Below are 15,981 nucleotides of genomic sequence, written 5' to 3' on the forward strand. Positions count from 1 at the left end.
TGGACAGTACTTTTCAAAGATTTTCAAAACTTGGGCCTGTAGCTACGTGGCAGACAATGTTCTAATAAGGGAATCAAGAACGTGTGTGTGTGTGTGTGTGTGTGTGTGAGTGAGTGTGTTGGTAAGTGGTGGGGAGCAGTTCGGTCAACAAGTAATTATTGATTGATCTCTGTAGCCAGAGAAGCCTGTGCCTTTAGCATGAGTATTACATCTATTCACCTCTAACCGTGATTGAGTATCCTTAACTTGACCCATACCCGTCTTCTCCTTCAGCCCAGTATTCTGAAAGTCCTCTAATTTGTTGCCTCCATTTCTTCCTTTCCCACTCCCTTCTGAACCTAATTCTGTCAGGTTTTCTTTTGCCTCATACCACCAAAACAAGTCATTCCAAGATTACCGTAATCTCTATTGCGCCACGTGGATGCTTTCAGGACTGATGTTAACTCATCTGCAAGCAGCGCTTGATGCTCTTGACCACTTCCTCTGCCAAACACCCTTCCGCTGTCTTCTCTGTTTTGGGTTCTATTTGTCATGCGATGGTACCACAATTTTCCCCCTCTCTGGCTCTATCTTTTTAGTCTCCTTGGCAAGTTTATCCTGCTCTAACAGACTGTTAAGTGCTGGAGTTCCTTAAGGCTCCTCCATCTTTCCCTTTTGTATTCTTCTTGGCAGCCTCATCCATTGCCCTGCCTCCAATTGTCATCTGAATGCCAGTCTCTCCAAAGTCTTTCTCTAAACCTGACCTTTCTCAGCTCCACAATCATGTACCCAGAGGCAACTTGGCTTCTCCAGCTGAGCTTCTCAAACACAAGCCAAGATTGAGCTCAGAATATGCCTTCAAAATCTGGACTTCTGAGTGAATGGCCCTAGTACTCTTTAATTGGGCTGGACTCAATCCTGCTGTCTCCTCTCTCTCATCCCCTTTACTGAGTCCCGTCAATTCAACCTCATTACTATTTCTCATTACTTGTCCTCTTTTCCTTACTAATAGAAAAAGAAGACAAAAGAATCAGAAGAACATAGCTCTAAACCACACAGTCTAGCGGCTTCAACTAATTGACATATATAGAAACCAAGAACTGCAGAATTGACCGGAAGCTGGGCCATAAAGAAAGCTCCAGCTGCAGAGGAAAGAAAACATGGATTTTCTTTCTGATTTAATCCATGGGACTTAAGCTAGAAGTCAATAACATAAAGATAACTAGACAATCCTATATATATAGGACAATATATGATATATATCGACAACCATATATATATATTTTTTTTTAGAAATTAAGCATTATATCTCTAAAAGAACCTATGTGTCATAGAAGAACTTAGAATGGAAATTGGGAAATACTTTGAATTGAATGGTAATGAAAATATGACATATCAAAACTTGCGATATGCAGCTAACTCAGTGCTTAGAGGAAAGTTTATAGCATTAAATGCCAGAAAATTAGTATTTAATTTTTCGTGTCAAGAATTTACAAAAAGAATAGTAAATCAAACACAAAGGATATAGAGAGCAGGAAAGAGTGAAAATAAGAACAGAAATCAGTACATAAAATCAACAACAGAAAAGTTATCTTTAGCAAACATTAATAAACTGATAATCCCTTTGCAAGACTGATAAGAAAAATGAGAGTTAAAGCATATTTCAATATATTGTTACATATTGAATTGGAAGCCCTGGTCAGTGAAGAAAGGAAAAAGAAATAGTTATTTTAGAAAAGATGAAACAGAATTTTCATCATTTGGAAATAATTTAGTGGTCTACATGGAAAACCAGAATTAATTATAATTTATAGATAAGTTATTAGAGTCAATAAATGACCTCAACAAGATGGTTGGAATTAGAATCCATGTATAAAAGTCAATTGTTTTTCTATACACTAGAAACTCACAATGAAAACATAATAAAAATATCAATAACCATAAAACTATGAGGTAACTAGGAATTAATGATACTTATGAAAATGTGAAAAATATAATTGATGATTATTAAAGACTATTTACAGTTACAGATACCATGTGATTCAGTGATCTTGCTCCTTGCTATTTACCCAAGTGAGTTGAAAACTAATGTCTGCACAAAAAATCTGAGCATGGATATTTACAGGGGCTTTATTCATAATTGCCAAAAATTGGATTAACCAAGATGTCCTTCAGCAGGTGACTGGATAAACAAACCATGGGACATCTATACAATGGAATATTATTCAGCAGTAAAAATGAATGAGTATCTATCAAGCCATGAAAAGGCATAGAGGAAACTTAAATGCATATTACTAAGGGAAAGAAGCAAGTCTGAAAAGGTTAAGTAATATTTGTTTATATGACATTCTGGAAAAGGCAAAACTGTAGAGACAGTGAAAGGATCAGTAGTTGCCGGAGGTTCAGGAGGAGGGGAGGGAGGAATGACTAGATGGAGCACAGGCGATTTTTAGGGCAGTGAGACTATTCGATATGATACTGTAAAGGTGGATACATGGCATTACACATTGGTCCAAACTGAGAATATACGGTGTGTAGGTCTGTGCCCAGGATCTGAACCTGCGAACCCTGGGCTGCTGAAGCAGAACATGAGAATTTAACCACTACGCCACCAGTCTGGTCCCAACCTTGAGGATTTTTTTTTTTTTAAACTTTTTTTTTTTTTTTTAAAGATTTTATTTTTTCCTTTTTCTCCCCAAAGTCCCCCGGTACATAGTTGTATATTCTTAGTTGTGGGTCCTTCTAGTTGTGGCATGTGGGACGCTGCCTCAGCATGGCTTGATGAGCAGTGCTTTGTCCGCGCCCAGGATTCGAACCAACGAAACACTGGGCCACCTGTAGCGGAGCGTGCGTACTTAACCACTCGGCCACGGGGCCAGCCCCCCAACCTTGAGGATTTTTAAACCAATACCCACCACATACATGCTACGTACAAAACACAACATGTAAAAAAAAGTATTGATAAATTCAACTCAATAAATTTTTATAGATGAAAATCTTATCATATAAAGTAAAAAGAAAGATATTAGGTGAAGAGATTTGCAACAGAAATTACTAAAAAGGCCTTATTACTAGAATTTTTAAAGTGCTGTTTTAAATAAATGAGAAAAAACCCCAAAGCTATCATTCTAATAGTATAATGTGTCCCCTTTCACAATTTCAGATTGGTGAATATTAAAAAATCTTGTCATACTAGGTGCCGGCAAAGATGTTGCACAATAGGAACTCATTGGCTGATATTGGATGTATTAATTAATATACCTACTTTAGAGAACAATTTGGCAAATGCCTACCTAGTCAAGTTTAGGATACATACAACTCTGAGATGTGGCGTTTCTCGATGGGACACTATTGGTCATTTGGGCAAGACAAATCTCTCTTCTGGGGTTTCATATCCCTGATTCACACCCACCACACATGAGTTATGTCCCCTATATGGTCATTAAAATTACCAAAACTTCTTCAAATATTTCACATCACTTCTAGTGGGACAGTCCCTGGCTGATTGAAAAACTCCAGGAGAAACTGACATATGCACCAGAAGACAAGGCTAAGAATCTTCTTTAAAACTCTGTTTATCTCTTTTTGTAATAGTAAAATAGGGTAAGCATCTTAAGTATCCATATGCAGGGAAATTAAGTAATGAATTATAGCACTTTCTGACAATGGAATATTATACAACTGTTAAAATAACTTTAATAAAGCTACATTTATTATTGTGGATAAAATTCTTGAAGGAAATGTTGATTGAAAAGCATGGGGTAATATAGCACTTAGATAAAGCTTATAATAAGTAAAGTTTATAATTATGAAAAATAGCACTGTGTTTTTATATTGCTATATAACATCTAACAAAATACATGGATATAATAAATGCTATTTTAGAATAGTTCTTGCTTCTGGCAGGACATGATGGGGAAGTCATCTGAAAGAAGGAAGTGTAATTGTAGTTAAGTTTTTGTTTCATACGGTATGTCACCAGTACCTGTGTGTTACATAATTTTCTATACATATTCGTATGGCTAAAAATTTGTTTTAAAAGTACCTGAAGAAAATTAAGTGTAAAACAAAAGCAACAAGAGTGGATGTGGAATACATAACCAAGGCTGAGAAGGTTTGAGAGGAGCTAATAGGAGTCCAGAGAGCGGAAAATGAGTATGAACTGAGGTATATGGAAAATGTCGGGGTGAAATCAATAATCAATCAATAAAAAAAAATCAGTCCGTAAAGTGAATGATTTAGGGGCTGGCCTGGTGGGGTAGAGGTTAAGTTCACATTGCCCGCTTCAGTGGCTTAGGGTTTGCGGGTTTGGATCCTGGGCATGGGCGTACACACTGCTCATCAAGCCATGTTGTGGCGGTGTCCCACATATAAAATAGTGGAAGAGTGGCATAGATATTAGCTCAGTGACAATCTTCCTCAAGCAAAAAGAGGAATATTGGCAACGGATGTTGGCTCAGGGCCAATCTTCCTCACCGCCCACCCCGCCCCAAAAGTAAACAATTTATATCAAGAAAAATCAGAAAAGATTAGAAAAGACTTCATTTAGAGTAGGAGATATAATGTTGAAACCCACTTATTTAGTATTTGTTTAATGTTTGGAAAGCCCTTTAATGGATATAATCTCACTGGATCGTAGGAAAGAATATGGCGATAAAATAGGAGACATAAAATGAGAAAGGAAGCCTATGGTGCTTGACACTGTGGTGAGCTACTTCTTAGCTTTATAAGTTGACTTAACTTTCTGTAGGTGCAATTAAAGTAAAAACTGGGGTGCTGAAGAAATTTGCTTTATGATCTCTGAGAGTCAGGGTTCATACTCTTGTGCTGGCTATAGGGAGTTAGAAAGCTGCCAGAAATGATGAGTACCTGGTCCTCATTGTATCCTCTTCCCCTCGCACTCCCCCACTTTTCATGGATAAATTCCAAAATTATGGAATGGTTCTTTCAGCCATCCATCCCTGCCAGAATTATAGACGGAGATAGTTTGACTAAAGAGAGATGGTAGAGATCCTTGGGAAGGATAAATGCCCACACGGTGTCTGTGTTCCCTGGTAACACTGAGATGTCCTGTAGGGTGTCCAATACCAGGCTGGCTTGGCTTTTGCTGCCAGGGCATCACCTTCCCCCAGAAAGTTGGGTTATTCCTTCTAGACTGTTGGGTTTCTGGTACTTCTTAAGTGTTTCTAGATGGGCAGATGCTGCTCGCAGTTAAGCATGGCCCAAAGAATGCCACAGATTTGATTGACTGTTTCTCATCTCATTTTCTTTCACCTCTGTTTCAGACCCATCAATTTATTCTTCAAGTTGAGCTGCCTGTCTTGTCTTGCTTGTATTTTAAAAATTTTATTGCTATAATGAGATTTTTCTTTTTCTTTTTTTTTTTTATAAAAAAATCTGGTTTGTTTTCTTTCAGTTACTCTTGATAAGGAATTAATCAGAATAACTTAGAATATTTTTTTCCAAATCTGTCCATTTTGACAACTTACGCTACAGCATCGAAATGCTAATTAACATTTCCAGGTCGGAGTCCCTAAGACCACCCCTAGGTTTGGTGACTGTCTGGGAGGATCCACAGGACTCAGTATTTTGTCATACTCGTAGCTATAATTACTACAGGAAAGAATACAAAATAAAATCAGCCAAGAGAAAAGTGCATAGGGGCAGTCTGGAGGAAAGCAGGCTGAAGCGTCTAGAGTTTTCTTCCAGTAGAGTCGCATAGGACATGCTTGATTCCTCAAGCAAGGAGTTGTGACAACACTTGGGAAATGTTGTCTCCCAGGGAAACTAACTAGGGAGATTTTTGTATTGGGTTTTGACTGGGAGCTGGTCACATGGGTGCTCTCTGCCTAGCTTGTATTAAAATTCCAGAATCTTAGGAGGAAAGCAGGTTTTCAGCATAAACCAAATTGTTTGCATACACAATAAGCCACTGTTGTCAGTTAGGTTGATGGGAAACCTTCCAAAATGCAAGTTTCCAGATACCTTGCAAGCAGGCCTTTTAAAAGATAGCAATGTCAAACCTCCTGATGATGCTTTTCTGCACAATATCTTTATTTTCTTGTAGAATGGAATATTAACTCAGTCAGGGTTCATTTAAAAATTATGTATACCTCTTGTAAGACCCATTGTGGCCATTTTAGGGCAAGACAGTAATGTGGAAATCCTGTGAGAGATGGATTGAAGAAAAAGTACAAGTCTCTGAGTGCTTCAGAAACACTAGCCCCCTCTCCCCTTTCCTCCAGTCCTCTCCAAGCACAGAGTATGAATTGGGAGTGATTGATAAAAAGGTCAGCAATTCTGGGACCTCTGTCTATGGATGAGATTCTTAATAGACTAGTATTGGGGCAGAGGATGGCATTAACCAAAAGAGACAGGAACCACTTCTCTATTAATACATTTTGTTTCTTTCCAAGAACATATGTAGTGGGATTGAAAAATGCATCCAATCCTTGAGGGTGATCTTAATTTTGGAGGAGGTGTCTGTCCCCATGATATATTTTTTAATAGTGTATTTACCATGTGGAATGATCTCTCCTTTCTCAGTTGGATTGCAAACTTAGTAACAAGTTGAATGATAGATTGGGAAGCTGTATTTTAGAAGGAAAAAAGCCAAATTTATTTTAAAAGCAGAGAAATTGTCCATTCCTTATATGGAACTGATGAGAGATCTTTCCATTAAGGATAGCCTCCTTTAGATAGGGAAATACGTTGTTTCTGCTACAAGCACTATTCAATATTCTCAGGTGTACAGATTCTTATCGCAGTTCTGTCAGAATGCTGAATAATCCTTCTGTAGAATTTCATTTGCCTTTATCTTTCCCCATAAGCTAAGTATGTATCATCAGATTTTCACTTTTACTGATTTTAGTTTAGATTTTTCTTCTTTTGCCCCATTTTTACAGGATGTGATATGAAATTTTCTTCCTACTGATGAGAAATGATGGTTAACTAAAAAGATATCTCAGTAATGACACATTCTGACTAGTTTTAACTACTTGCTGCTGTGTCATTTGAATTGATATGTGCATTGTGAAAACAAACACTTTTCATCACATTTTCACTCAAAGAGAACTTTGAGAAGCACAATTTGAGTCTGTGTCACTGAAGAACTCTAATATGCAGAGTAATAACTTACGTTGTCATCATTCTGGCCTCCTTCCTTCCTTGTGTTTCTTATTCAGATAGTGGTTGTGGTTCAGATTCAATCAGAAACTTTTGGGCTGGCATTTAAAAGGTTTGTTGTCCTTTTTCCATTTGGCCAATTGCTAGCAGCCAGCTGGGGAGGATGTCTGGGTTAAAACCATAATAAATGAAACTTCCATTAAGCTCCTTGGCCTGGGCCATTTCCTATAAAGACCTTGTCCTGCCTTTAATGGTTTGAAGAAACAGAATGCTTATTTTTGTTCAATAAATGAAAGCTCAGGTTTAGAAGGTAGGGTAGCCTGGGTATCTTGCTTTTTGAAGAGATTCTGCTTCTAGTGCTGAGGATTTGCAGAACGTGGGTTACAATTTAGCTTGTAGCCCTTTGGATGTTTATAACAATAACATATGAACCTATGGTAGAATATGGAGCAAATATGTTTGTTTTTAAATATCCTTTGAGATGAGGAAAACTGACTATATTTTAACACTCAGAGAGTTGGATTTATCTCACCAGCCTTTTCTTGAAAGCTAACTGTTCCTTGGTTTTATTATTTCTTTAAGTTTCCTTTATTTTGAAGAACACACCGTTGATTGGAGGGATGGCATTTTCAAGCATCGCAGAGACCACAGTCCAACAGTGTATTATTAGCTTTACGCACACCGTTAAGAGCTCTTTTTTTTCTGGGCACATATTTTTGTGTTTATATGTTTGTGTATAGTTCTGTATACCTGATTCTGTACGACTTGCACACTTGTGGAAATTATGGTCAGAATGCTTTTGCAAAGGTTTTAAAAGAGCTCCACTCCTGGGTAAAATGGAATAAAACTACTCTAACCTTTTTTTTCCCCATCGAACACAATATGAAACCTGGATAGAATGCCTGGTAAGGCTAGTCGACATCTCTGAAAAGTTGATATCAGCATGTAGATTAGAGAAGAACATCAGAATTGAAATACCACTGAAACGGAGGCAAATTTACCCTTTTTTTCCCCTTTGCTTATCCCCCTGCCTGAATTCAATGCCGCCCCAAATCTAGAAGTCAATATTGGACACTGTCAGAGATCCAAGATACACCATCTAGTTCTGGCTCAAGGAACAGAAGAAGGAAGCCCTAAAGCTCAGAGAAAAGGGAGAAATCCCCTATCTTTTTGTCTCCTTTTTCTCTGTTTTGTTATGCCCAAGCTCCCTGGCAATCTTGTAGCAAAGGCAGTAGCAGCAAAAGCATCTGGCTTTGGGAAACAGCAGGAGCCAAAACATTGAATTAGGGGAAACTTTTTTCTATTTGGTGAATCTGTAGTTCTTTGTGGCAGGGTTAAACCATTACTTTCTTTCTTTCTGTTTCTTTTTTTTTTTTAAACTCTCTCAATCCTCTCATTACTCTGGTACCATCATAGAAGTGGATTATTTCTGATTGGAGGACTGAAAAGGGGGTTCCAGTGTACCAGGAAAGATCAGGGTAGACAACTGAGAAGGAGGAGCTTGGGAAATCGCCCCAAAACATTGTGAATTCCTGAACTCATCACAACCTGCACATGCATGGATCTGCCCCTTATTAGCATACCAACAACTTTGAGAATGGAGTTAATGAATAGAAATCCACCCAAGTCCCAGACTGACCTCCACGTGGTGTGCACCCAGGGCAAATCTGAATGGCCCTTTATAGCATTTGAAAACAGAACTTACATTGGAACCATAGCCCACAGACCGTGGGTTGGGATTTATGACTGGAAGCTTACCAATTCAAGTGCCTGGTAAAACGATAATAACATTTTCCATAGATTTAAATAAGGCATAGGATTTTGTAAGAACAAGTTGTTCAGGATACAATTTATGTTGGCATATGAAGAACTACAAAAAATCTCAAATCACATGGAAAAAGACAATCAACAGATGACAATGGAACTATAAAGCAGCTATTATAAAATGACACAAATGAATAATCGTGAATCCTGAAGTGAAAGTTATGATAGAGAGTATCAGTAAAGAAATAGGAGATAGGAAGTAGAATCAAATGGAAATTCTAGAACTGAAAAATACAGTAACCTTTCCACCTCACCCTCCCCCTTCGAGAAAAAAAAAGACAAAAAATATCTCACTCTATTGATTTAATAACAGAATGGAGATAACCGAGGAATCAGTAAACCTGAAAATAAATCAATAGACCTGAAAATAAATCAGTAGACCTGAAAATAAATCAGTAGAAGTTATCCAATGTGAACAAAGGAGAGGAAAAAGATTGAAACTATATTGAACAGAGACCCTGGGTCTGTTGGACAATAACAAAAGGCACAATGTTTGTATCACTGGAGTCCAAGAAGGAAAGGAGAAAAAGAATGTGGCTAAAGAAGTATTCCAATAAATAATGGTTGCAAGCTTTCTAAGTTTGGCAAAAGACACAAACCTACAGATTCAAGAAGCTAAGCTACCTCCAAACAAGATAAACCCAAAGAAATATACACACAGGCATATCATAAATGCTGCAAACTAAGGGCAAAGGCAAAATCTTGAAAGCAGTCAGAGGAAAGTGACACCTTATCTATAGGAGAACAGTGATTCAAATGACTAAGATTTCTTATCAGAAACCATGGAGGCCAGAAGGAAATGGCACACTATTTTTAAAGTGCTGAAGACCTTTTGAGATGAGGGAAAACCAAGAGAATCTGGAGTCAGCAGACCTACTATAAAATAACTAGTTAAGGAAATTCCTTAGACAGGTGGAACATGATACCAGAAGGAAATTTAGAATATCAATAATAGAGGAAATGGTAAATATAATAGACTCTTCTTCTCCTCTTGAATTATTTAAAATATGTTTCCTGATTGAAATAAAGTAAAACATTGTCTGATGGGAATTTTCAGTGTATTTAGATGTAGTATATAAGACAACTTATAAAGGGAGAGACTGAAGGGACCTGTATGGTGGTTTGGTAGGCAGAATAATCTCCTCCCTGTTCCCTGCAGGTATCTATATCCTCATCCCTAGACCCTGAGAATATGTTACATTAAATGGCGAAAAGGACTTTGCAGATGGGATTAAGACTGTAGACCTTGAGATAGTGAGAATATCCTGTATTATCCTGGTTGGCTAAGCCAAATCACATGAGTCCTTAAAAGTGGAAGAGGAAAGGCAGAAGAATGGATCAGAAGGATGTAGTGTTGAGAAGGACTTTCCTGGCTGCTGTTGGCTTTAAAGATGAAGAAGAGGGCCAAGAAATGTGGGCAGCCTCTAGAAGTTGCAAAAGGCCCTCAGCTGACAGCCAGCAAGAAAATGGGAATCTCTTGGTCTGGAATGACCAAGAAAGATATTATCCTCTAGAACCTCCAGGAAATAGTGCAGCCTTGTCAACACCTTGATTTCAGCCTGATCAGATGTGTCTTGGACTTCTGACCTTCTGAACTGAAAGATAATAAATATATCTTGTTAAGCAACTAGGTTTGTGGGTTTTTGTTAGGGCAGCAATGGAAAACAAATGCATGTGATATGTTTTCCCTATTCCAAATGAAGTGCTAAATTATTAGTTCTAAGTAGAGTGTTAGAGGTTAACTATGCCTGTTGTAACTCCTATAGCAACCACTAAAATCTTATACAAAGAGACATAGTCAAAATCACCATTGATAAATTAACATGAAACACTCAAAAACGTTCAAATAACCCCTAAAAATGCAGGGAAGGGGAAACAAATAAGAAAAAAATAAAATGGCAGACCTAAATACAAACATATCATTTATTACATTAAATGTAAATGGTCTAAACAAACCAACTAAAAGCTAGAGATTGTCAGATTGGATTTAAACAGTGAGAAGGTGTAACAGTTGTAAACATGTATACAAATAACAACAGACTTCAAAATAAAGAAACAAAAACTGACAGAACTGAAAGGAGAACTAGGCAAATTCACAATTATAGTTAAAAAATCCAACACCCCTCTAGCTAATACAAGTAGTAGACAGAAAATCAGCAAGAGTGTAGAACTGAACCATCAACCAACTAGACCTAATAGATATTTATATAAAACGTCATTAAATGCTAGTTGACTCGAAATATTTCTAAAAGATTATAGAAACAATTCTTTTTAGCATATTTACAAGTTAAGCTATAAGATGTGAATTAAATAATGCATTTATGTGTTGCTAATGTGAAATACAAGTTTTTATTTAGAATAACAGTTTTAAAAGGAGCAAAAAGTTGTAAAATATTTTAAAATTTAAAGCCAGAATGAACCAATATGAAATAAGTGAAATGATAATAATTTAACAACTAGCTAACGTTGTATTAAAATTTTATGCTGTGCTGAATGCTATTCTAAGAACTTCAGATGGACTAATTCATTCAATCCTCACAAGAGCCCTGTGAGGTAGTTATGTTAAATTCATCTGTAAAATGGAAGTAATAATGAAATTCAGAGCTCTTAAGAAACTTGACTAAGATATCAAAATTGGGGATTATGACAACCATATCAATAATAAAAAGTAGCTTTTCTTGACTGAATACTTCCTCTGTATCAATACTGTGCCTTACACTTTATCTCATTTTGTCTGTAAACTGGGTAATATAGTCCGTATTGGATAGGTAAGAAAATTGAGGCATAGTGTGATGGGTTGCCCCTGATCGTACATCTAAGTAGGACATAGCAAAGCAGAATTCCAAACCATGGAGACTGTCAGGAGAACTCAGGGACTTCATCTCTGTATTGCCTACTAAAGATACTTGAATTCATCATAGGAACTGAGAATAGTTCATCCTCAGATGCTGGTGGTCATCAGGCAAGGGTTGTGGAGTCACATAGTCCTGACCTTCAAAAGGCATTGACTTCCCAAAGACTGTCCTGTCCTGGAGTAAGATAGGGCTGGGTACAAATGCTTGGAGTCCTTGATTTTAGAAAACATGTTTGTTGTGGCTCATGGCCTCTTTTTTCCTCAGCAAATGTGGCAAAGTAAGTACAGGCCTGGTCAGAGTGACCTGACAGCACTGTTCTTTGTCGTATTGGAAGGATTCATTATGAGGCACTTGACTCAGGGTTATTTCTCCAGATTTGATTTTGATTTTTCCCTAGAGAGTGCAACCTTTGTGTCTCAAATTACCTCTTTCTCTGCACTGCATTTATCATTACTCTGTTATTACATTTTTATTTGTGAGATATTCCTGTCAGTCACCCCCAGCAGTTTGTGGGAGATGCTTCGTCTCAATCTTACAGTCTCAAGTGGAAGCGTGGAAGCTTGCTTTTCCTACGTTTTGCTTTACCAGATGTTTTGTCAGTTCTTCTGACCTGGTACATTGGGATATGGGCAGACCTCTCACTTTTATAAATGATTTTCTCTCTAGGTACCTTTATTTTAATATAAATTTTAAGGATATTAGACGGAATTCTAGTTGATGTAAGCCTGTGTTTGTCCTTCAAAATGCACCCTTAACTCTGGAAAGGAAGATGGTAAGTTTAAAGCAAGCATTGGCAAACTTCTGTCTGTTGCCCATTTTTGTAAATAAAGTCTTATTGGAATATGGTCACACTCTTTTATTTGGGTGTTGTCTGTGTCTCCTTTGGTGCCGCAACAGCAGAGTTGAGTAATCGTGATACACCATCCAGTTCACAAAGTCTAAAATATTTGCTAATTGGCCTCATACAGAAACTGCCTACCCTTGGCTTAGAGACATACAAAAGCACCCCCTTGATCATACTGCTGAAAGATGCTATTATTGTTCTAATAAATGTCTCCAGCTCTGGTTTCTCTGGAGAGGAAATAAGAAAATAGTCTTTTTTTTTCTTTTTATAAATTTTTGTCCACACTTTATTGAGGTATAATTGAAAAATAAAAATTATATGCATTTAAGGTGTACAACATGATGATTTAATATACGTATACATTGTAAAATGATTACCTCCACAAGCTAATTAACACATCCATCACCTCACATAGTTGTTATGTTTTTATGTGTGTGGTAAGAACACATAAGATCTATAATTTCAAATACACGTGGTTGTTATAAAACACACAAGACATAACGTGTTAATGAGGATGTGGATTATAGGTAACCCTTGTACACTGCTGGTGGGAATGTAAATTGCTATAGTCATTATGGAAGTCAGTTTGGAGTTTCCTCAAAAACTTAAAGCTAGAACTGCCATGTGAGAACCAGCAATCTCATGTCTGGATACATCCAGAGGATGTGAGATCCACATTTTGAAGAGATTTCTTCACTCCCTTGTTCATTGCAACATTCTTCACTGTCGCCAAGATATAGAAACAACCTAAGTGACTGTTGAGGGGTGAATGGCTAAAGAAAATGTGGTACATATATAATGGAATATTATGTAGCCATCAGAAGAAGGAAATCCTGCCATTTGCAACAACATAGACGAAGCTTGAGGACATTATGCTGAGTGAAATAAGCCAGGCACAGAAAGCGGTCTTCCTGTGAAGCATTTTTTTGTGTCAACCTCATATTTTCGTTCATTGCTTTAACTTTTCTATAACTACTGTGATAAAAATCTTAAAAATTCAGTTCCTTGAAGATGATTTCCCCAACATTTGTAGACATTACCAATCCAATGTTTCAATCTTGTTCACTGTGAAGTGCCCTACCACCAGAGAAGTTTCATGTTCTCTCTCCCTTTTTTCTGTTTTCTAGGAGTCACTGCAGTTGTCTTTAGTACAGACGCACTCTTTTCGGGAGTGACTTCTTGGTTCCTTCATGCGGCCATGGATCTGGACAAACCGTCTGTCTGGGGCTCATTAAAACAGCGGACCAGGCCTTTGCTAATCAACTTGAGCAAGAAGAAGGTGAAAAAGAACGCAAACAAACCCCTCGACGTAAGGGCAAGGCATGACCTGGATCGCCGCCTCAGCATCTCCGTCCCTGACCTCTTGGAGGCTGAGGCCTTGGCCCCGGAGGGTCGGCCGTACTCCGGGCCCCAGTCGTCCTATACCTCAGTGCCCAGCAGCCTGTCAACTGCAGGCATCTGTCCCAAGACTAGCGGTGGCTCCTTGAAACAGTCTGAAGAGGAATTGGATTGGAGCCAGGAAGAAGCAGGCCACCTCCACGTGGTGGAAACGGATTCCGAGGAGACCTACGCCTCTCCCGCCGAGGACAGGAGCGCTTCCAGCAATGGCATCTTTGATCTGCTCCAGAAAACTCCCCTCGGGGAGGATGCCCTGGAAGAGCCAGAGGTGAGACCGGGGCTGGGCGCCTTCCTGGGGGTTTTTTTGGTCTTTTTTTCTTCTTTTTAAGTGCATTCAGTGCCCTTGGAAAATTTGGTTAGGAGTTATTTTTGTGGTTAGCTTGGATGGAGAGAATGTCATTTATAAGAATTTAAATTAAGGCAATATTGATTGTACCCAGTGTTCCCATTAGATTTAGGGTTGACCTCTATACAAATAACTTTCTCGGACATTTGAAGTCATTAAAAGCCCTATTGGATGAGTTTTCCTCTTTCCATCTCCTGGCAAAGAAATTAAAAGCGTAACTTTGCGTCTTTTTGCTTAAGTGTGTGTCTCTCTCTCTTTCTGTATCTTTCTCTCTACACCATTGCCTAGTCCTACCATAGACAAAAATGCATACTAATATTCCTAAGAAATGGATGAATGGATTTCTCCCTTTGACTGCCAGAGCATTTGAATTTCCTCCTATTTCACGTGTGTGCATGTGTGCACTTATATACATATACACACTTGTGCACACTTATCTGCGGGAACTTCATTTGCATTCTCTTAAAAAAAAGGGTCAAAAACTAAAGGAAACAAATTCCTATCAATTCAGTGACTTTTACAAAACTTTGGTATTTCAATAAGATCAGACAGGCAAACATAATTATGAGACAAAGCTTATATTTCTAGGAAGAGTTTCATTTAAATTCAATCACCAGATTGTTAAATCATGATTTGGATGATCAATTTAATCAGCTTCTTTTTAAATTCTTCCATTAATAACACTGAAGTAGGTCACAATATTGTGGTAAGGGGTTAATTTTTCTATATTCCAGGTTAGTGTTATAATTGCATAGAAAACCAGTTATTCAACTGGGATTTTTGATTTTACTTTTAGAATCAAAACCTATTAATTATGCCATATATTTCAGTTTCGTTGGGGAATGGTATGGTACATGTTCAGGGGATGCTGTGGTCAGATTCTTTAAATGACTTTACTATTTTTTTTCATTACCATTAACATTTATGAAATCCTCATTGTAACAACTTTATGATTTTTACTGTTATTTATAAATTTGAAATATGTTTTCACTAATAAAAATATAAATTAAGCGAATTATTCAACTAGTTCAGCTTGAAGGAGGTAACACGTTGAATTATATACTGAAGTTATCTTTATTTTCTTGTCACTTATTTACTGCCCAGAAGAAAACGGGTGGGCTTTTTGGCTTTGATATGCTAACAATTTCAAATTAGAAGAATTTTTTTTAAGTTAGTGCTGTTTAACTATTTTAGCATTTCAGCAGACTTTGATGAATATAGAAATTTGAATGCCTTCTCTAACTCAGGCACCGTAAATGTTACTATTGGTATTAGAGATGGATAAGACAGTTAACCAGCCCTAAGTTAGAATTTATTGGGGGGCACCTTGCAGAGCACTAAGTATAGCACAAGAGGCAGACAGGTAACAGGATGGTCTGTGCAAAACATCCAAGCCTTATCTCCTGGTTGGAGGAGACCAGTGTGTGGGGACCAGGGGCATGTCATGTATGAGACAATCCCCAAGCTAGCACAGAGGATAAGTAGGATTTGACAGGTGAGGAAATATGGTGAACATGAGTCTGTGTGTGGATGGGGGCAGTCAGAGGTGGTGAGCATTTTGCTCTGCATGGAACAGAGGCTTGGGGAGCTTCCTGGCGTGACATATGTGG

At 37.8% G+C, this 15,981-nt stretch overlaps 1 protein-coding gene across 7 annotated transcripts in view; it reads left to right on the forward strand.

Annotated features, from left to right (window-relative positions):
* Positions 1-15,981, forward strand: part of MCTP2 (multiple C2 and transmembrane domain containing 2) — a 223,110-nt gene that overhangs the window by 32,156 nt on the left and 174,973 nt on the right. For 6 of the 7 annotated variants that reach the window (XM_001488295.5, XM_005602819.4, XM_070267404.1 and 3 more), the window contains exon 2: positions 13,755-14,293. In XM_001488295.5, the coding sequence (XP_001488345.3) occupies positions 13,826-14,293 (468 nt within the window). In that variant the 5' untranslated portion in view covers positions 13,755-13,825. Of the gene's footprint in view, positions 1-12,448; positions 12,556-13,754; positions 14,294-15,981 lie in introns of those variants that run through there. The other variant, XM_005602818.4, reaches the window with a different exon arrangement.

Source organism: Equus caballus, chromosome 1, assembly GCF_041296265.1.
Source record: "Equus caballus isolate H_3958 breed thoroughbred chromosome 1, TB-T2T, whole genome shotgun sequence".
Lineage (NCBI taxonomy): Eukaryota > Metazoa > Chordata > Mammalia > Perissodactyla > Equidae > Equus > Equus caballus.